Consider the following 19,447-nt stretch of genomic DNA (forward strand, 5'->3'; position numbering starts at 1 on the left):
GCTCAGTTTACCTTCCTGTAACAACTATCACAAAACTCGCAACCTCGGTCATTTCTATTGACCACACCAGACGGCAAAATTTGCCGCCTAAACAAAGGTTCTCCATACACTACAAATTATGACCGGCATACAGGACCTTCCCAGTGAGCTGTTGCTCCAAATAATGGAACATTGCAGCTCAGACCTCCTATCACTTACAAACGCCTACCCAACCGCCCTGAACACCTTCTGCCAGAATCGGAAGAGTTTCGTTGCCCGCATGTCGGCGCGCTTCGGTGACCTAGCTCTTCTTTCGTTGGTGCGCGCAGCACAACTGCACTACATAAGGCAACAACCAGGCTTCGAGGCCCTGCATTTCATAGCGATTGAAGCAAGGATAACGACAGTTTGCGACCTTACCAAAGATACTGCGTTCCGGAAAAGGCCCAGCCCTACACTACCCAACTTGAACGGGTATTCGCTCTCGGCACTCTCCATCATGTGGGAGCTTGGAGAAGATGCAAAAAGGATCACTGATATGTATTCGCAGCAAGCCCTGTCTGCTATGGCTAGGGATCCCAGTGATGAGTTTTACATTCCGCGACAGTCAGCAGAACTCACCGAAGATGAGCGCAGACGTTTTATGACTGCAGCGTTTGTCTTTGAAAGTTACTGTCTGACTTTCTTCCATGGGCCACGACTACTTTTTCGGAAGAATGAGTACTTTCGAGAGTCTTTTCTTCAGGGGAATCCCACCGCTATTGGAAGATTCTACTGCATTGTGTTTTACATAGTACAGAAACATCGGGAACTATTCTCATCTGTTATAGAGCATATAAGAATTGTTCGTGGTAGGCCATCGACTCACCAAACTCGATCCATTGAAGAAGAGTACTTCCTAAGGATGGCAGAAGAAGATGAAGAAGATTACGAAGGACGTGAAATTGTCCTAAACTATCTCCAGTTCCTTGCTTCGCAGGGCTTGAACATGCTTACAACCCTTCAGAAAATGAGCATCGACGAGTTAGCAAACTTCACGATAACGACTTTCCTACGCATCGACAGCAGTGATCGTCCCCTCGTTCTTATAACAAGAGTGCGTGACCACGGGTCGTTAGGAACACAAGAGATCGTTGGATGGATGCCATGGGCATACCTTGATATACTACTTGACAACACATGGAGAAATCACGATGAAGAGGAGATTTGGGAGGATACTTGGAGTCGTGCTATCCCTTTCTGGGACCCAAGTGAAGATAAAGATCCATATGGGCGCGCGGACTCGCCTTTGTATTGGTTTCTTGACAGATTTAAGCAGTGAACGCCACGGGTCATTGCACAAAGACGGGCTTTTCAACTAGATCGTCATACGTTCAGAAAGGGCTATTTGGGGTTTGCCAGTGACACATCTGGAGATAGGATAGCCGCGATACGTACTCAATAAAACACCACTTTCGATCACATAAACTGTCATTTAACAGCTATCCTTTATGATGAACCTTATGCTCAACAGGGTGTTCAGAAATGCCGTCTACCTCTTCCCCATGTTCAGCAAGATGGCACGCCCAAACCCAACTGGCGTGCGATAACTGGCAGGATACGGGGGTATGAACAGGCCGCTTTAAGCTTCAGATTGTGTCAACAGTTGGCCCAAATCACGGGACAGAAATCCTCCTCTATATATGTATCGGTTTCTCCTTATTTCCCTCTCCTCCTTCACATTCTTAATGCTGTCTTGTCTGGACTGTCTTGAAATCATCACTAAGTCCAGAAGTGGTTCATCATCGACATGACAATATTATTTCTCTTTTGACGGTTACATTACAATTGGCACTTCTTCTCAATACACGATTACGAAGTACTTTCTCAGTCCAAGTTCACAGCAGCCGTCTTTAATTGACTGGACCCTCAACTTTTCCCGTCATAATCTGATCATCTCCATGACGAGGTTTTACCAGCCTTCAACTCCCGCTTACCATTATCTCATCATGTCGATGATGAGATTAGCACTCCGCGTTCTTCTTACCATTTAAAACAGATCTTAAGCACTATCCCATGGGGAGTTGGTAACCACTAGGCCGTTAATGATCTGAAGAGTTGCTATTTAATGACTGGAATGTACTGAAGAACAGAAGTATCTGAGGGCAGCATATATTAAGCGAAATTAGCCGCTTAAAGATGAATATCGCAAACGGCGAAACCAACTCTCAAATATAGACCGTCTCCTCTGAAGCCTGGCATGAATGATTCGTGGTCGTCTCAAATTTATACCTGTGCAACTTTGCCAGCCGGCGGACAGGCATGTACATTTCTTCTTTCCCTTGCATGAAGCATCTCTTCTGAGCATAAGCCAATGTACTTTCGGTACGTCTTTTCCTAAGCGTAAACGGCAAAGGTACTTGGGCAATCCATATTCCTGACCATCCTTTCAGCTTGACTTCACCATTGATGGCGATATTGAGAAGTCTCTTCCGTTCCGTATGCCGTCCAATAAACAGCCATCGTCGGATCATGAAGTCCGGGTTTGTCATACTGATAACGGGGCTCTTTGCCTTGCTGAGACTTGAGGGTACCGATGCACCGTTCCATACGAGATACTTGACAGCGTCGATGTGGCGATGGCTGATCGCCGCTTCCAGAGGTGTCCCGTGATCTTCGCAGCGGTATTCCAGGTTGACGACTCCAAGGGAGATAATGTTGCCGATTGCCTCCACTGAATTCCAACATGCCGCTATGCACAGCAAGCTGTGATTCCCCGCATCTGTTAGGTTACAGATCTGCAGTATCTGGCTTGTATTGAGAATCCTTTTCACGTAACGCAAATTCCTGGTCGTTGCCATCAAAGTCCTGATACCATTGTGAAAGTAATCTGTAGACCACCCTTCCAGCTTGCCAAGATCCAACTGGAGACAGCGATCCAGGACGATTCGTAAATAAACGGGGCAGTTTTCTAGGAAGAGGTTGTGGAAGGCCGAGACACCATAATCGTCGATCCCATATAGATCAACCCCATTGTCGAGAAATCTGTGGAACAGGCCAATGTCAGGTTTCCCGCCCGGGGGGGGAGCTGAGGTCATAAGGTTGAGCAAATTCGTTCCACGTCTGGTGGTATGTGTCATCAGCTCTCCAGCATTTAGGAGTAGGGTTGCCGACCTCCAATGGTGCTTGCGACAGGCCAATAGTATGAGATCGCCCGAGGACTCGGTCGCTATATCAAACTGAGCACCACGCTCGATAAGAAGTCCAGCCACTTCGTAGCGTCCGCCACGGACCGCACGATACAAAGGCGTTTCGAGCTCATCATCGAATTTATCGACCTCGGCACCATGATCAAGCAATATCTTGACTGCTCCTGGGTCATCCATCATAGCTGCATAATGCAGTGGTGTCTGGCCTACGAAGTCACACTGGTTGACGATAGCATCTAATGTTCTAGCCCCTGTGGTGTATCTTAAAGTCCTGCCACTTTCCTTTTCATGCAGTTCTATCCTGGTATCTTCAGTCAGCCCAACAATTCTATGTTCCAATACTTGTCACTTACGTGCGTTCTTCAGATCCGAGATCTCTGCCCTGTAGCGCTTCTAGAAGGATGAGAAGACCGTCTTGGTTTGTATGAAGGATTGGGATCCACAGAAGGCTGAATTGCATGTGCGAAAAGTCTCCCCCTTCTTGGAGATATCTGTCTACCAATAAAGGCAGGTAGTGGTTGAGTTGCGGACGTTCCAGAATGAGTTCCAAAGCGGTACACTCATAGTTGTCTATGGGATGTCGAAACACTGTGGAAACGGGTGTTGTTTTGGTGCAAAACCACCCCACCATCGTCTCTTGGTTGTTCCATATGGCTAACCCGAATGGAGTCACATTCAACCCCATTTCGAGATCGAATTCTATAGGACAACCCAGTGAGATGAGCTTTTCACAATCACCTAAAACGTTTTCTTCCATGGACTTTTGAAAGCATCTTGCCAACATCCGCAGCCCATCGGGTGTCTTGGCGAAGGTTCCATGCTTCCGGAATGTCTCGATAGCGTGCTGGGCTGCCGGATCATGAAGTAACGTTAGAAGGGTATTGCTATTTGCCAAGTATCTGTGGAACTCCTGACTCTCGAAGTGTCTATTTTCCTCACAATATCCCATGAGGATCCGAAAAGAGTGCGACGCGTGTTGCCGCTGATCCGACGCAACAATACAAAGAGGTGTTTTTCCTTCCTTAGATACCATCTTGAGGGCAACTTCAGCCTCACCACAAGAAAGTAGTAAAGTCAAAACGGGGACGGCACGGTTCTCAGCCGCGCGGTGCCAGATCGTTTCACCCCGGCTATCTGTATCAATTGATGACGTGGCATAACGTAGCAAGTTTTCGAGAGCCTCCCGGCTTTGTGGTTCGTCGCATAGGTGAATCGGTGTAACGTCATCTATTGCTTTGGCCTGAGGGTCCAACCCGAATGCTAATAAAGGCTCAATGAGATCAAAAGACCTTTTTCTCACTGCTAGGTGTAGTGCAGTGTAGCTTGGATTTCCGGGGTCCAGTCCAGGCGACTTTATAAGCCCAGGGTTGCCGGTGGCCAGAAAAGCTTCCAACCCTTGTTTATCGTTGAGGTTGATGAGTGAAAGGAAATGTGCCAGAATTTCATCAGTACCTGCGCTTTGGGAGAGGCCTAAATTAGGCTTTTCGGCCGTAGCTTTCGGCACTTTGTTAATGAGATCAACAGTCTTCTGCCGAAGGATGGAGCGATGCGTGTCTGGTTCATGTTCGTCGCCAAGAACTTCCACGAACCTCTGGAGGTCTTTTAGCAAGTCGGAGGCGATAGGAAGATTGAGGAAGCCGTAAACCCCGCGATAGAAGTTCTCAAATTGCTGTACATCACACTCTCCAATATTGACATGGGCGCCTACCAGAAGTGTGGCAACTTTAATAGCCAAGCTAGGACGTTGCAAGGAAGAAAGAGTAAATGACAGAAGGGTGCCAGAAAAGAAAGAAGTTTCCATATCAGATTGGAATGTGATCTTTGACGGAAGTAGGAGCTCAATAGTCTGAACTTTTTGCGTCAGTGGGACTCGATCAGCTGGGTAGGACCGTAGTCCAGACGCATATCCGTGAGCAAGGAATATACCCCAGCCGCCAACAGCATAGTGCAGTGGGCTGCCAAAGTTACTGCACACATCTGGACTTGAACCATTCTGTAGCAATTCTTGACAAATGTCGGGTGCATAAAATGCAGCTGCCATATGTAAAGTTGTGAAGTCCGGTCTGAGCACGGTATTGACGGCAAGCCGAATAAGTTCGGAGACATTTAGAAGCTGTCCACTATCTTTCATCTCGTCTGATCTGATTTGAAATATGAATTCGACTGCCCAAAGGCAGAAAAGACGATTCTTTCGTCTCAGCAGCTTCTGTGCAAGCTGATAGTTTTGACCTCCGACAACCATCCCCTTTTCCATGTAGAGGGTCCAAGCGCAAACGCCCTTCCTATAGGTTTCGAACGTTCGACGCTCTGCAACGATATCAGATATCTTCTGGGCTATGCTACATGCCTGGAGCTTTCTATCCAGATTATCCATAGTAAGAAAACGGAGATAGACGTATGTGCGAAAAACATGGCCATGATCAGCAGGAATGGCGTATTGCTTCAGCTGGGGATACTGGAGCCCGATGGGTTTCGTATTCAGTGCATGAAGGTATTCTCGAACTGTGAAGTGTGCAAACTCGATCGTCGTTATAAGGCTTCCCCGGTCCAAGATGTCTTTTGTTCTTACAAGACTACTGCACCATCTTAAAACATCTTCTTCTGACACAATTTCGTCTTCTTCGAGTGAATCTACATCTTCGCTAAGGGAAATGCTCTCGCACAACTCCCTAAAAGAGATAGACGGAGAAGTGAACAGCAGTAGTAAGGTCTTCCTTACTAGTTGCTTTACTTCATCGTTGTATTCTTCAACCCTCATCAGGATGCGGTCGTAGGTATCAAACAAGGTCGGCGGTAATTTGCTTAGGGCCTGCCGACGGGCTTTGTCCGTGGGGAGCTCACACATGTGGTCGACCTGGCAGGCTACCCAGCGAAACCTGTACTGGTTGTAAGCAGGCCATCAGGATGTCTTTGGACACATTTGCGGGATAACTTACATTCCTTTGGCACCTTCAACCAGTCTTGTCATTATGAGATCCTTCAGTGCCGGGTCTTTGAGCCTCAGCTTCCTGGTGATGATCCTTTGGCTCAGCTCAGAAGCCACGTACAGCTGCACGTCGTCGGTCCGAGCCTCGATCTCGATATGCTTGAAGTCGTTCTCTGTGATATGTCGTATGACCACCTCATTTCGACTTAATAGGGCCATGTTGATAGCGTCATCCTTTTGGGTTGCCGCGATCTGTGCAAAGGTCGCGGTGTTTTCTTCGGTATGGTCGCCGCATTCATCGAGTCCATCGACGACGATGTATACACGAGTGAAGCAGGAAGCAAGTTGTTGCAGGACCTCGACGAGACTTTCGGTCGCGGGTTGCGTATTCATGTAACCATCGTAGAGTTCGTGGTGAGCTTCTTGTAAAATCTCGAAGGCATCCTCGTTCTGTAGTGCGAGTTGCATGCAAAGAGATGAAAGAATTGAACGTGGGTCTTGACTAAGCGGTTGCCTGTAGGTGCAAAAGAAATAGGCAACTGCCTTGTCTGGGTCCTTTCCATTTCGTTGCAAACATTCCTCGATTATGGAAGCTGCGAGAACGGACTTGCCCCCGCCAGGAATTCCGCTGCACCAAAGCCTAGCTCTAGGCGTGCTGTGCCAATCATTAAACTCAACTCCTTGTGTCAGCCACAAGCCCGTGAGACCGTGTCGCAACTTCCTGTTTGTCTCGTATTCTTGTCGAGGGTTCATCTTCCCAAAGTCCTTCAAGATCCTATCTCTCTTTCCGTCGAGCGCGATCTTGACCTGGATATCCAGAATTTTCTCGGCGGTCTGTTGAACTTCGTCGAGCTTGTTTTTGATCTCTGTTTGTTGCGATAGGCAGACGTTAAGTTTCGCTAAGGAGTCAGCAGCCAGAGCTGTATCGATGATCTGCTTGTAGCGCTGTATCTCTATAATCATTTCCTTGGAGTCAGTCGATGTAAAAGGCCATTTTAGACGTGACTGAACCCTTTCTAGTCCGGATTTTGACTTGAGGGAGCTGTCGGTAAGAGATAGTCCATTCTCCATGCGTCTCAAGAGCTGTCGACAATCATGAAGGTGATGCAGCTGAAGGCTTGACTTCCCTTGATGAAAGCTTTCATCCGGCTCTGTTTCTTCTAGATCAAAGGCAAGCAGCTCGAGATTGTGCAGCACCACTGAGAGGTCTCTGACCTCACGCATCAGGCTTTCAACCTCTCTCTGAGCCCCTTTGTAGCCCTTGACGTATTTAGTGCCTGATCGGAAGATGAGGTCGGCAATGGCGACCAAGCCTGCGATACTTGCTGAGATTGAGAGAGGATCTGCCATCGCGATGATTCATGGAACTGGTGATATATGTTTTCAGGTAAAGGTTGAGATGACTGGCTGGCGGGTCGTGAGCTTTATCATTGACTCTGGACCTCGGATTGGCCTATAAAGCGCCCTAATCAGTCAGGCTCCTTCTTGCTGCCGACATTGTGTTGGAAGGGCAAGCTGTGACAGTTAGCGATGTGCAGCGAAGGGAACCGGGGTCGGTTTACTGACTCTTGTGTCGGGTTGATTGAAGGTTGAAGGAGGAAGAAGTTGCCTTGCGTACAGCTTGGCAGCTGTTGTGATATATGTGTCGTTAGAGTTTAGTGGCTGATGCAACTTGTACACCTGACCTATTGAGATTTGACCTACTGGAGGTTGCAATTGATGATACTTTGAAGAGAAAACTTATTTCGGGCTTACTGTTTAGAGATACCCTTGGCGTTCATACTTTAAAGAGAAGACTTATCTTGGGCTTGCTGTTTAGAGATACCCTTGGCGTTCATAAAGCGCCCTAAGAGCCTTGTGGTCAATCTGCATATGTAGGCTGACCAAACCTAACATCAGGCTCGCGGAGAGTCTGGCTCGTTCAGTATTACACATGAAAATGGTCATCTCAAAGTCTCTGGTCACCTACCGTTACCTGACCTGGCTCCACAACCTGCCCCCGTTCTCTTGATCATTGTAAAGAGCCTGCAAAACCGTTTTAATTGATACCTGCCAGTAAGCGCTGAGAGCCTTATTGTCATACAGGTGACGCCAACCAACATGGCCCCCACGACCAGGGAGTTACAGGGGTCTCACTACATGGCGCCTCAGCAGATAAATTAATTGGGCAGTGAATGCTGTCAGTTTTCACATCCCCAGATTCTACTGTGGTTATGTCTCACATGATTCATGGCTGCCCGCAGCAGGGCAGCTTTCATGACAAAGGCGGGTGTGGTTGAAGTGACAGTGCCGCGTTGCTGTTTCGCGGGTAATTCTCTCCATTCTTCGTAACTTCATTTCTTCTTAACTTCCTCTGGGTGCCTACTCCCCTTGAGCGGCTTTCTTATCTGGGATAGGCTATCGCGCCCGTTTCGATGTCTCCTTCCTCAAACGCGGCAGCGACAGTCCTTCCCCGCCAAGCGACGAGACCGCAGCTCCTTCCCTCTCCCCTCGTCGCGCAAATCTTCTGACCATGGCTCCGATTTCCCTTCTCCTCCTGTTTCTCCTCGTGCCATCTGCAACAGCACTGTTTGGCGCCAGCAACGAGACTGATTTCTGGGATGACTTCGCAAACAATTTCGCTACCGATCTTGCGCCAGTCATCGCTCTCTTCGGTGAGCAAGTCACCAAACAATTTCTCAGTCAATCAACCACATTCCTCGACGTCATTATCTTCTCTGTTGGACCGCTGGGAATCATCACGGCCGTCGTCTCGTGCATCCGAGTCTCAAATGTCACCTTCCTCAGATCCGCTGTCGGACGCGCCCGTGAGCCTCACGGCATACCTGAAGTTGAACTATGCACCTCTACTAGCGAGAACGTCTGCGAGCTTTGGTCGAATGGGGGCATATGTCGAGTCTTTGGTCGACCAAGGATCCTCGAGTTCATATACAAAAGGCCCACCGACCCAAAGGCCTATCGTGCGGAATACGACGACAAGGGCATGGAAGTACCAGCAAAGTGCGGTATTGAATCGACTATAGAGGTCTTCAATAGTGAAGATCCTGGACAAGAGCAGAACCAGTGGCAAGAGGCCTCTTCTTACGGTCTCATGTTTGGAAACAGATTAGCCGGGAAGAAAACAAGCATCAAACGGACCAAACTTGACAAACGATCTGAGGGCGGGCCAGATATCGAAGAAGCGCTTTCAGGCACCACAACTGCCCATGTTCAGCGCAAACCATCAACAGAATACATGCAATCGAATTCGAGTCCTACACACCCCGAAGATCAGAATACGGGACAACCAAGAAAGGGCACAGGACAGGGTGATGGATCAAACAACTTCGCGCCTTTTCCAAACTTGGCTCTAAACATGGGAGTCCCCAGGTCATCAAGAGAATTCGGCAGTCTGTGGTTTGCAGCCATAATCGGCATCCTACTACAGGTAAGCTTCTTCGTCTTTGCGACTTGGGCGACGCAGTACAATACAGGTTTCTACGAAGACGGCAAAATCCCAAGTGACCCAAGTTGGTTTGTCCTTACTCTTATGGGAACCGCCTGCATAGTCATCGGGATGTCACTTTGTGCGCAGGTGATTGAAGGTGCCTCCACAAAGCGTAGGTTCGTTCACGCTGGCGCTGGAAAGCCAATAATGTTCTGGTTACAGCCCGCTGGGCAGCGGATTGGTGACCAAGAGTTCGATGGATTCGCTTATAGCGAAGCAAAGTCAGAATACATTACATCCTGGAAAGCGACACAGTCCACGGCGGTTACCTCATGGCGCGTCTGGCTTGCGATCACCCTCAGCACGCTAGGCTGGGTGATACAGTTCATCGGACTGCGAGGTGTTCATGGTAGTGTAGCTCTTTATCAGCTCGCTGTTACGCTTCTCATGTCAGCCATCAGGTCCATCCTCCGCAGTTACCATACTCCACCAAGCAGCCAGCTGTCGAGTGAGTCTGGGCGTACCGCTGGGCATGAGCTGGATTGGCAGGCAAGGGAGCTCACGAATAGACACTATCCGCACTCTGGCGGTAGCAAAAGCGAAGGCTCGAGGGGTTCTGAAGGGACGACTCATGGTACAAGAACGGGTAAGTTCTTCTACAAATTCCTGATAAGTCTGCGTGTCGCTCTAATATACGTTATCTCTAGGAATCCTTCTTTCCATCAATGACGAAAGAACCTCTGGTAGCATTGTAGACGTTCGCAGCGGCCTAAATCACTACAGGTTCCATTGGCAATCACCTCAAAACAACATATTCTTGGTGGATGAGCATAACGAGAAAATACAGGGTCTTACTCCGAAGATTATAGAATGGATCGAGAGTAAAGACCTGCCATATTGGCAGAAAGCTACTACAACAGAGGTTTTCCAAGAAATTGATTATATTCTGGAAGCGGAAATACCATACCACTCAAAACCTTTCCCTCAACAAGTAGTCGAGATGGTTCGTATCCGATCTCGCTTGGCATTTCTGACGAACCAACCTCATTATCAAGTATGGGATAGTGATGTCAGAGACATGTCCAGAAGATTGAAAAACACCTTGGAACGAGCTGTGAGGATCCTAGCTGCGGAGGCATTGCTTTATCCGAAAACACAATTTTTTGACTTTACAGATATAGTCTGGTCAGTTGGCTGTCACTTGAACCACGACTGGGGCTGTGGCAGTCTAGATTCCGGGCTTCAACAGCCACTTTGTTTCCATATGAACCGTATTGGCGATATCTGGAACATTGATCAACACCAACTGGAAGCTGTTCTCGGGCTGTGGTTATGGGCTTATGACGAACGTCACTTCCAGACGGAGAGGCTGCAGCCAGGTTCCAAGTCGTGTGTTGCCTCTCCTGCGGCACAAGGCACCACGAAGCTTCTCCTCCTACGTTGGGGAGTGCGGCCCCGTGAAGGAACTGATACTGTTGCGGATGAGGCAGGAATAATTTCTGTCGATTCCGTGGCGCCAATGCTTCAATTAATGGCACAGGAAATTTTGACTCTTTTTCTCAAAAGGACAGCCTTCACATTCGAAGACGAAAGACTCCTAGACACTCTTTATCCCGATCTGGACGGTCCGCAAGGCACGCGGCGATCTTTTGTCGAGGATATGTCACAGATGCTAGTCGCCGAGGGCTTAGCTACGCACGAGGAAGCAATTATGTCTATCGTACCAGCCTTTTATCGCCATTCAGCGTTCCAAGAGTTTGGTTTACCACTAGAACTTCGGCTGATCTCAAAGGCGAACTCTTTTAAACGCCAAACCAGATTTGACGAGAGCGAAGAGGTACTACACAACCTCATGCACAATGAAGGAAGTGGCTTTAGCAGGGCCCTTGCACAGCAAAGCTTTTTGGAGCTTTGTCGCTTTCAATTACGGCACATGGCAAGTAATCCGAGGGTCTATGTATTTTCCGAACTACAGTTGAAAGCCGCAAGACTGCGAAGCCGTTTAGATAGACAGCCACTTCTTCTACGCGGAAACGCGTACCTAACGATCGCAGAATTCATCCTTGCCGAGGCAAGCGCTAGTAATGCCCCTCTAGTCAATTCTCGCAGAATCCGATCTGCTCCCGACATGCAAAAAGGGTCGCTAGATGAGGAGACCCTAGCTAAACTCAAGCTGGACACACTTGTCAGCGTGTATGACACCGAACATATATACCCATTGGCTTTGACCTTGAGAGACCAATATGACCTTGAGACAACTGACTGCCGCATTCGCAAGGCTCTCCTGCGCTGGGCTATTGTCAATGGTTGCACCGGTCTAGCTGAGGACTTGTGGGATTTGGAGCAGTGGCTTGATCCTGCCGATAGCGCCTTCAGTGGAGGATCTGACGAGCTTTTGTACGCCGTTGTTTCTCCAAAGTACGAACCAGACACCATGAGCATGCTTTTGTTCTTGCTCGAAGTGGCACGAGTCCCTGCTTCAGGGTTTAGAGAGAGTGGACAGATGGAGGACGCACGTCTACTATCGAATGAAGATCAAACTCTTCTTACGGCAGCTTATAAGCAGTATACGTGTCCACTGTCTGTGGCAGCTGCACGAAACGACGATATGATTTACGTGCGGATAATGGCCGAGTCTACGGTTTGGAGCAATGAGTATGTGCAAGACGCTATTCGTGCCGCTGTTGAGTCGGGCAACACGGAGATTGCCAACTACCTGCGTTTCAAGATCGAACCGTAGGAGTGGCCAGGATCTTAGAAATTGCGTAAAAGTTGTTCTCGGAAAGAAGAGTCCAACCGCCTCACCTTGACGGTGCAGGAACGGTGGGGTAGTCCCGAGAGGCATCCAACTGGGACTGGCAGTGGGCCACAGGAGAGTCTTGTCGCAACCAAGGATTGGATTTCGTATCAGTTCAAGGAAGTGGAGCGCCAAGCACGTACATGCGCGCCGTCTTGCGGGTGAGATTAAGGGTTTGTCGCGACAGCTTCAGCCAAGGTATTGTGTTGACCTCATAACGGGGGAGACGTCGAGTATGGACTCTCTGTTATCTCCTCTACTTCTGCTAACATCTCTCTACATGTGAATACTATCGTCAGAAGGATGCAATCACCCACGCCTTACATGATTCTTGCCAATGAGATGGGTACTGGAAAGACCAAGACCTTTTTCGCCGCTTGCTTTCAAGATGCGACCAGGTGGGTAACAGGAGGAATGTCCTCTAAGGCCTAGGCTACTAAATTAAAGTAGTCTAAGAGCTCTTCTAAGCTGGCATAAGATGACTAACTCATTCCATCTTTGTATTTTTAGGGGCTAATTCTTATGATACCCTGAGGGTGACACATGCTCCTTGAAAGACAACTCACAAATCTCAAAAGAGAACCTGCATTCAAGGCAATGGACGCCAAGGACATGCTGAAGACAGAACTATTTGAAGGCTTCCGACCTCATCTGTGTATCAGCCCTCCCGCGACCATCGTCCAGACCGTTCGTGAGGCCATGGACCACTTTCCCGACCTCCGGTATATTGTCTACTTCGCAACCGCAAGCACCTTCCCTATTAAAGGCGTAAAAGTCGAGCACAGAGGGGCACGCATCCACACTCTCATTGAGGCGTGCAGAAACCCTGAAGAGATGCTTAACCCTGTGAACAGTCGTACCATCATCTTCACCACCTACCCAACCCTGTCCAAACGGTGGATGCGGAAGAATGAAGAGCCTTTTAATTTCAAGAAAGACTCTGATACATCTTCCAAGAAGAAAAGGGCGACTATTGACAATGAGCCAAAACGTCTTAAGAGATACATGTTACAGAGCTTCAAACAAGGCTGGGAAACGAATCCACAAACATCACTTTGACATGATCATATGTGATGAGGCGCAGGTTATGCGGCGCGTGACTGGCTCATACGTGAACATGGTCAAGTTCTTCCACTGGGAATGACTTCCCTTGTCACTGGCACACCAATGGCCAGCTCTCTACGCGATGTCTTCAGTCCTCTAACCCTGATCGCGTACGCGAACAAGGCCATCTGTAATTTGAAGGGCCTCAGCAGCGACGTGGTGGGGTATGTTCCTGGCCTCTACGATGAAAGCTACGACGCCTACAAGCTCGACAATGAGATAATCGACGAAGCTGGGCAGACGCTTGGTACTACAAAGGGCATATTCTGCGAGACGTTCTTGGAGACCCTCAAGAAGGACCAGCTGAACAAACCGTGTTTACTTGCACCTCTCAAGAAATTGGAAAGTCAGTCGCAAATAGAACCCACAGGCTCGAAAGCCTGGATGCTGTCCCCTGACCTTTTGCAGGCTTGCTCAACAGATCTCAGATGGACTACTATCCTCGGAGCTAGGGTTGTGAAGCCAATCCTCAAGGTATTTAACTCGAGGCGATCGATGAACAGGGCTCTCACTCTTCCCGATTCGACGGTAACCTACCCATCAACGGGCATGCTTCCCATTGAGATTATTGTAGAAGAGTGTCCCTTCGACGAGGACGACCCCGATTTCGAGATGGTGAAAACGATCGGTAAACAGTACGCGGAGAATCTGTCAGGTAAGTTACAGAAGAGTTACCTTCTAAGGCTTAGGCTAAAATAATAAAGTAGCCTAAATGCTGATCTAAGCCAGCGTAAAGTGACCAAATTATTTCGTCTCTCAGGTTTCGGGGTCAATTCTTCTGATACCCTGAGGTCTGTTTAACCACAAATCGGACGGACTGGCTGAGTACTGTTAGACACCCGGCTCACAGCAAGCTAAAGACCACAATTCTGAAGCGACAATGAACTTTGGTAAACATCGCGCTGGAGTTATTACGGCATTCGACCCAAGAACCGTGAAAATGCTACACCCCAAGACGCCAGCCTTTTACGGTAGTAAGAAGGGTACGATGAATCAGAACCAGCAGATGAACTTCACATGACACCAACACGGACCAAGCACGCGAAGAAAATTGCTTCTGGTGATAAAATCGTCGGTCACGGCGTCGAACACATCGACATGTTGTTGAAGGAGTCCCGCAATGGCGGTCTTGATTATCCGTACATCTTCCAAACTTGCAAAAAAGACCCTCATCTGGGTCCACTGACAGCGCACCTTTGTCCGATGGCTCGCAGCCAGGACACCGACTTTCATTCGCGCCATGGAGCATTTCGATGAGTTCATCCGAGGACAGAAGTTGCGTGTCATCCTAGACTTGGAGACCCCTTGGATATTAAGCTGGATAAGAGGAATATTCAATGACTGCTAGAGTCTTCTAGCCATGGTCACAGATGCCAGGTTTTGATGAATGGGTAGATACTGGAGTAGCATGCCTCTCCAATACCAGTTACTCTAGAACAATGACAGACCCAAGGTACTGCCAAGAAAGACTTGGATGCTTCCCCTGTAATTAATTCTCCGAGCTTTGCAGAGCCGCAGACGGAAAACCCACCTGTCACTCTTGAGAGTCTTGGCTGCCTGTTTAGGTAGTCTGCTTAGCGGGCCCTTATTCGTGATCTGATCTTGCCGAGTGCAAGAACAAGGTAATGATGGAACAAGAGTCTGGACACCGCAAGAGTAAAAGGCAAATCGCTGTATCAGACCACATTCATTTGTTGACTCGTCAAATCCTGAAGCGCCATTCAAGTCCGAGACTGCGATGATATGGACTTTGCTAAGAAGAAACTGATCGTCTTTCGGCCCACTGGACTTGGACCCATTTTCTCGGGGATCTGCCTCTCGGGGATCCACCTCTCGGCGGTCGACACCGGGCGGATGTGGCTTTTCGGGCCGTTAGGCTCCACTTGTGCCGTTCGGTAGATGAAAAGCTTTTTGCGCTCGCGTCAGGGTTTCAGAAGAATCGGCCGCCGAGAGCATAAGCGACGAAATACTTTGATCACCTTAGGCTGGCTTAGACTACTTTCTTTCTGTAGCCTAAGCCTTGGAAGACAATTCTTCTAACACACGCCTGCACCCTTCTCACAGCTCGCTCAGAAGTAGTTATCTTTACAGTACCAGTGCGCACTTGTGACGTGTTCGCAAGTATTGATCATTGGGGATGAGTTTCTGACGAGGATTAATAGTAATGATATAGCTTCTCGGTGTCATCACAGGGATAATTAGAGTCATTTATGCGTCAAATACGTTATTCATCTATTTATTGTATATACAAGTTAATACATGTCACTCAACCTCTCGGGAATGACGGTTTGGGGTATCTTTTAATGACGGCCTGCACTCAGGCGAAGCAGCGTTGGTAGTTCTGCCGATCGCATCATGGTGGTGATGAATGATCGGCGAAGTTCTGACTCCAGCCGCGATGATCTCAGCATACTGACTCGGCAGCTGCGCTGTGACGTTCGTTTTCTCACCAATCTTTCAGGTGATTCACTCAAACCTGCGCCTCAGCTGCGGTCTTGTTCTTCTTGTTCTTCTTAATGCCAACAAGACCGACGATCTCCTCCCAGAAACCGGTAGGAGGGTCAACGATCATGGCACGCTCCTCGTAAGCATCGATAGCGGGGCGCTCCCACACAAGATCACACTCCTCGGGCTTGACGATCTTGGTGCGGTGGATGAGCTTCCAGCCGATGTAGGTGAAGGGCGCGATGATTTGCATGGTGTAGTTGGAGAAGAAGTTCTTGGCGTTAAAGGGAGCCAGGGATGTGTAGCCGTAGGTGTAGCAGACGATGGTGTGAAGAATGAGAGCGATCCAGGCGCAGTAGGGCTGGAAGTAGCCGAAGTAGGGCATCGTCTTGCGGTCGATGCCTTGGGCCTTGCAGGCGCGGTAGTAGAAGAGGAAGGTGATGTTCATGGTGATGTAGTCCACGATGCCTCCGCCGGTAATGAGGGCGAGGAGGATGGTCAAGGCCTCAGCGGAGCTAGAGTCGAGTTGGAGGAAGGCGAGGAGAGGGAAGACCATGGTGACACCGAAGCAGTAGATGGGGATACCGTTCTTTGTGGTCTTGCGGAGGAAGGCAGGGGCTCGTCCTTCGAGGGCGAGACTGTACAGGGATCGGGTTGCGCAGTAGGTGTAAGTGTTGCCGGCGGAGAAGATAGTGGTGAAAAGAAGGGCATTCACAAGATGGGGCAGACCCTCAATACCAAGGTTAGCCATGGCGATAACCCAAGGAGAAGCAGCAGCAGTGCCGTGACCGGAGCCATCACCCAGATGAACACCAACAAGAGTGGGATCACTGTGGCTAAGAGCAATACCGCAAGTCAAAGCAGCACCGATAAAGAACAGACCGAATCGGAAGTAGACGGTCTTGAAAGCAGTCTTGACATAGCGACTAGGATGCTTAGCCTCGGCAGCAACCATGGAGATGTAATCAGGACCGACGACGAAAAAGGCAGCGGAAGCAAGGGCTCCCATGAAGCCCTCGAGACGGCCTAGATCACCCTCAGACCGGAATGTAGCGAATGCGTCATGCACGTTGGACCAGTAGCGGAAGCCATATGCGTCACCCTGAGGATTACCTCCGACCATAGTCACAAAGGTAAACATGAAGAGGATGAAGATGAGGAGGACTTTGCCGAGGGCCAGCCAGAATTCTGCTTCACCAAAGACACCGACAGCGAGGAGATTTAGTATACTAGAAGGAGACATGAAGTTTAGCATGTGGACACATAGAGACGGAAAGGAATGAAGAACGGTGGAGCCTCATCCATGAATGCACATCAGGATGCGACTCGCAGTTCGGAAGCCTTACCCATAAGCAATAATAACCGCAATAATGAAACCAGCCGTAGGACCAGCTTGCGTAACGTTATCACTCCAGAAAGAAACAACCAGATTCAGCGCAACAATCTCAAAGGGGATAAGAAGAGCCTCGTAGAGAAAGAAGTTCCAGCCGACCATGAAGCCAAGAGCATCATCAACCCAATGGCCAGCAAGACGGATAAAGCCACCAGAGACAGGCATATAAGTGTTCATCTCAGCGATAGAGTTGTTGGTGAGACCGAGGACCATGGCGTATAGAGCTGTGCAGACGAGAAGGGAACCGGGACCGCCCTTGGCTAGGCCGGCTCCGATACCGATGAAGAGACCGGTGCCGACTGTGCCTCCGATGGAGAGGAGTTGGACTTGTCTGTTGTTGAGGCGGCGATGAAGACCGTCTGTGTTTCCGCCGTCGGTTTCGGTGGGGGAGGGGGAGGCGGCCCTCTTGGAGGCTTTTTCTCCGTCTGAAGACATGTTGGAGATGAGTGGCCGGGTTGTGTTAGTTGAAGGTCAGATCAAGAAGCATGTACACCAGATCTGGGCTTGCAGATCATGTGGTGGAGAAGAAGAAGAAGAGAGAGATACTGAAGAAGGAAAGACAAAAGAAGGAATGAAGAGCGAGAGCAAAGGGTTTTATTGTCGATCGTCCATCGGGAGGCAAAGGACCTGCTTGTACCTCTCAGTCTGTCACTCCGCAGTCCTCAACATGGTACCAGTGGAGAGCAGTTCAACCCAGTGGATCGAAGTTCACACTCAGTGGGTCAAAAACGATTTGGACGTTTCCAAATCCTTGCAGTCAAGTTCGACCCTCGCGTCATTATGGGTCGCGCAAAGACGAAGTTGTGGATATCGTCGTTATTAGATGGAGGCAACAGCTCCACCATCAAAGACTCGACTCGTTCGCACTGCCAATTACTCCAGTAAACAAGCACCAGGAGAAAGAGGATCAAGTCCGTTCACAAACGCATATCTCCCCAGAATAAGCTTCTCCTCATGCTTGGCTTTAAAGAACTAGAACTTGTCTCCCTCCCAAGGTACGATACGTATAGCTGCACGCACTTATAAAAATGAAGATTTCTGGCGCTCGGAGGTTTAACAAATTAGGCCCAATCTGGAACTTTTGAAGAAGAATCTGACGTCACAGGGTCTCGTTCAGCTGCGAGTGCTGCAAAGGGGATCACGTGAATCGGCTAGAAAAGGTTGCGCTGAGGGTGTACACGTGATGTAGACTGCCATGATTCGATGGGTGAGTGGATCAAAAGCAAGCCGACAGAGTTTTTCGATGGTGATGATTTGTTATAAGGACTGTCTGTGGATCACAGCGGCTTAGACTAAACGGGGTTTCCGCTGTGTTTCTACTGGAAGCGGTATTTTCAGCCGACTGAACATGAACATGGTCCCGATCCTTTGAGTAAAGAGTCCAATGGTTGGATCTCAGCTCAGGCAATTCATTATGTAAAGCAATGGATGTGTCACGACAATGTTTCCTTGCCTCTATGGTATCATGCAATACAATATGACCCTTCAATTTGAACCCATGTTAGTATCCAGTGAAGGTTTCTCTGAAACAAGGCACAAAAAAGTAAATCTGTTGAAGAATTCTTGTTACTGTTCATGGCCTGTCGTTCAAAATGCCCAGAGTTTAGGTTGAGGCTCAGCGGGTGAGCAACGCCAAGTTTCTCATGGCAGTTGCCTCATTCGGTCTCAGCCATAAAAAAACCTCCAGGGGCAACGAAAATATCACCGCCGCCACCTTGCGACATCGCCTGCAATAGGTAATCCGCTTATTGGCGGGCATCGCTTGTACATGACGCGCTGTAAGCGCCAAGAAGTGAAAAACTGCGGTATTTTACTCGAGCATCGTATTTTGTGGGCTCCACAGGGGATGAACAGTCCATACGAGTATATGCGCTGCGGCTAAGCTAATCATCAAAGTTTCAACTTCGGTCAATGTCCATGATACGATAACATACGGATAAGCATAAAAAAAGATGCATACAGTACATTATTAGATATCTAGTTCGCCGATCTCTCTGTTCTGGTCGACATTCAATTAAGCTTATTTGCCAAGGATTTTTCTGGTTCTGGTGAGGTAATACAGCATTGGCATTCCCACATAGATATCTTGGACGTTTCGCGTATCGAAACAAAACAAATTCAGGGTCCATGATAGTCTGGGGGTGGACGGACCCTTTTTGTAACAAATGTCGTTCGAGCCTTTTGAGGG

At 48.8% G+C, this 19,447-nt stretch overlaps 6 protein-coding genes across 6 annotated transcripts; 4 read left to right on the plus strand and 2 right to left on the minus strand.

The window, feature by feature from the left end:
- Nucleotides 1-118: 118 nt before the first annotated feature.
- B0J16DRAFT_379252 (uncharacterized protein) lies at nt 119-1,300 on the plus strand (the record flags this gene model as incomplete). Its single annotated transcript, XM_046130987.1, has 1 exon — nt 119-1,300. The coding sequence occupies one exon, from the start codon at nt 119-121 to the stop codon at nt 1,298-1,300; it is 1,182 nt and encodes a 393-aa protein (XP_045990444.1).
- Nucleotides 1,301-1,979: 679 nt separating this feature from the next.
- B0J16DRAFT_392610 (uncharacterized protein) lies at nt 1,980-7,443 on the minus strand (the record flags this gene model as incomplete). Its single annotated transcript, XM_046132008.1, has 3 exons — nt 1,980-3,468; nt 3,521-6,043; nt 6,104-7,443. 3 exons carry the CDS (start codon nt 7,441-7,443, stop codon nt 2,187-2,189), a joined length of 5,145 nt encoding a protein of 1,714 aa, XP_045990445.1. The 3' UTR covers nt 1,980-2,186.
- An 870-nt stretch (nt 7,444-8,313) lies between these two features.
- B0J16DRAFT_45536 (uncharacterized protein) lies at nt 8,314-12,436 on the plus strand. Its single transcript, XM_046133889.1, has 2 exons — nt 8,314-10,166; nt 10,228-12,436. Exons 1-2 carry the CDS (start codon nt 8,606-8,608, stop codon nt 12,258-12,260), a joined length of 3,594 nt encoding a protein of 1,197 aa, XP_045990446.1. The 5' UTR covers nt 8,314-8,605; the 3' UTR covers nt 12,261-12,436.
- Nucleotides 12,437-12,504: 68 nt separating this feature from the next.
- On the plus strand, nt 12,505-13,615 carry B0J16DRAFT_45525 (uncharacterized protein). Its single transcript, XM_046133888.1, has 2 exons — nt 12,505-12,715; nt 12,828-13,615. The coding sequence occupies exon 2, from the start codon at nt 12,861-12,863 to the stop codon at nt 13,374-13,376; it is 516 nt and encodes a 171-aa protein (XP_045990447.1). The 5' UTR covers nt 12,505-12,715; nt 12,828-12,860; the 3' UTR covers nt 13,377-13,615.
- B0J16DRAFT_45538 (uncharacterized protein) lies at nt 13,195-14,249 on the plus strand. The gene is made up of 2 exons (XM_046133890.1): nt 13,195-14,076; nt 14,129-14,249. The coding sequence occupies exons 1-2, from the start codon at nt 13,458-13,460 to the stop codon at nt 14,131-14,133; spliced, it is 624 nt and encodes a 207-aa protein (XP_045990448.1). The 5' UTR covers nt 13,195-13,457; the 3' UTR covers nt 14,134-14,249.
- Nucleotides 14,250-15,825: 1,576 nt separating this feature from the next.
- B0J16DRAFT_45562 (amino acid permease/ SLC12A domain-containing protein) lies at nt 15,826-17,975 on the minus strand. Its single transcript, XM_046133891.1, has 2 exons — nt 17,213-17,975; nt 15,826-17,095 (listed from the first exon to the last, which is right to left on the minus strand). The coding sequence occupies exons 1-2, from the start codon at nt 17,692-17,694 to the stop codon at nt 15,892-15,894; spliced, it is 1,686 nt and encodes a 561-aa protein (XP_045990449.1). The 5' UTR covers nt 17,695-17,975; the 3' UTR covers nt 15,826-15,891.
- Nucleotides 17,976-19,447: the final 1,472 nt, after the last annotated feature.

Source organism: Fusarium flagelliforme, assembly GCF_020744385.1.
Source record: "Fusarium flagelliforme strain FIESC 12 MPI-CAGE-AA-0113 chromosome Unknown B0J16scaffold_1, whole genome shotgun sequence".
NCBI lineage: Eukaryota > Fungi > Ascomycota > Sordariomycetes > Hypocreales > Nectriaceae > Fusarium > Fusarium flagelliforme.

Bases quoted from the DNA above. Each gene is read 5' to 3' on its own strand.
- B0J16DRAFT_45536 (XM_046133889.1), top strand. From the start codon at position 8,606: ATGGCTCCGATTTCCCTTCTCCTCCTGTTTCTCCTCGTGCCATCTGCA. The intron at 10,167-10,227 runs GTAAGTTCTTCT...CGTTATCTCTAG, and splicing joins GACTCATGGTACAAGAACGG to GAATCCTTCTTTCCATCAAT.
- B0J16DRAFT_45525 (XM_046133888.1), top strand. From the start codon at position 12,861: ATGCTCCTTGAAAGACAACTCACAAATCTCAAAAGAGAACCTGCATTC.
- B0J16DRAFT_45538 (XM_046133890.1), top strand. From the start codon at position 13,458: ATGACTTCCCTTGTCACTGGCACACCAATGGCCAGCTCTCTACGCGAT.
- B0J16DRAFT_45562 (XM_046133891.1), bottom strand. From the start codon at position 17,694: ATGTCTTCAGACGGAGAAAAAGCCTCCAAGAGGGCCGCCTCCCCCTCC. The intron at 17,096-17,212 runs GTAAGGCTTCCG...GTCTCCTTCTAG, and splicing joins GCGGTTATTATTGCTTATGG to TATACTAAATCTCCTCGCTG.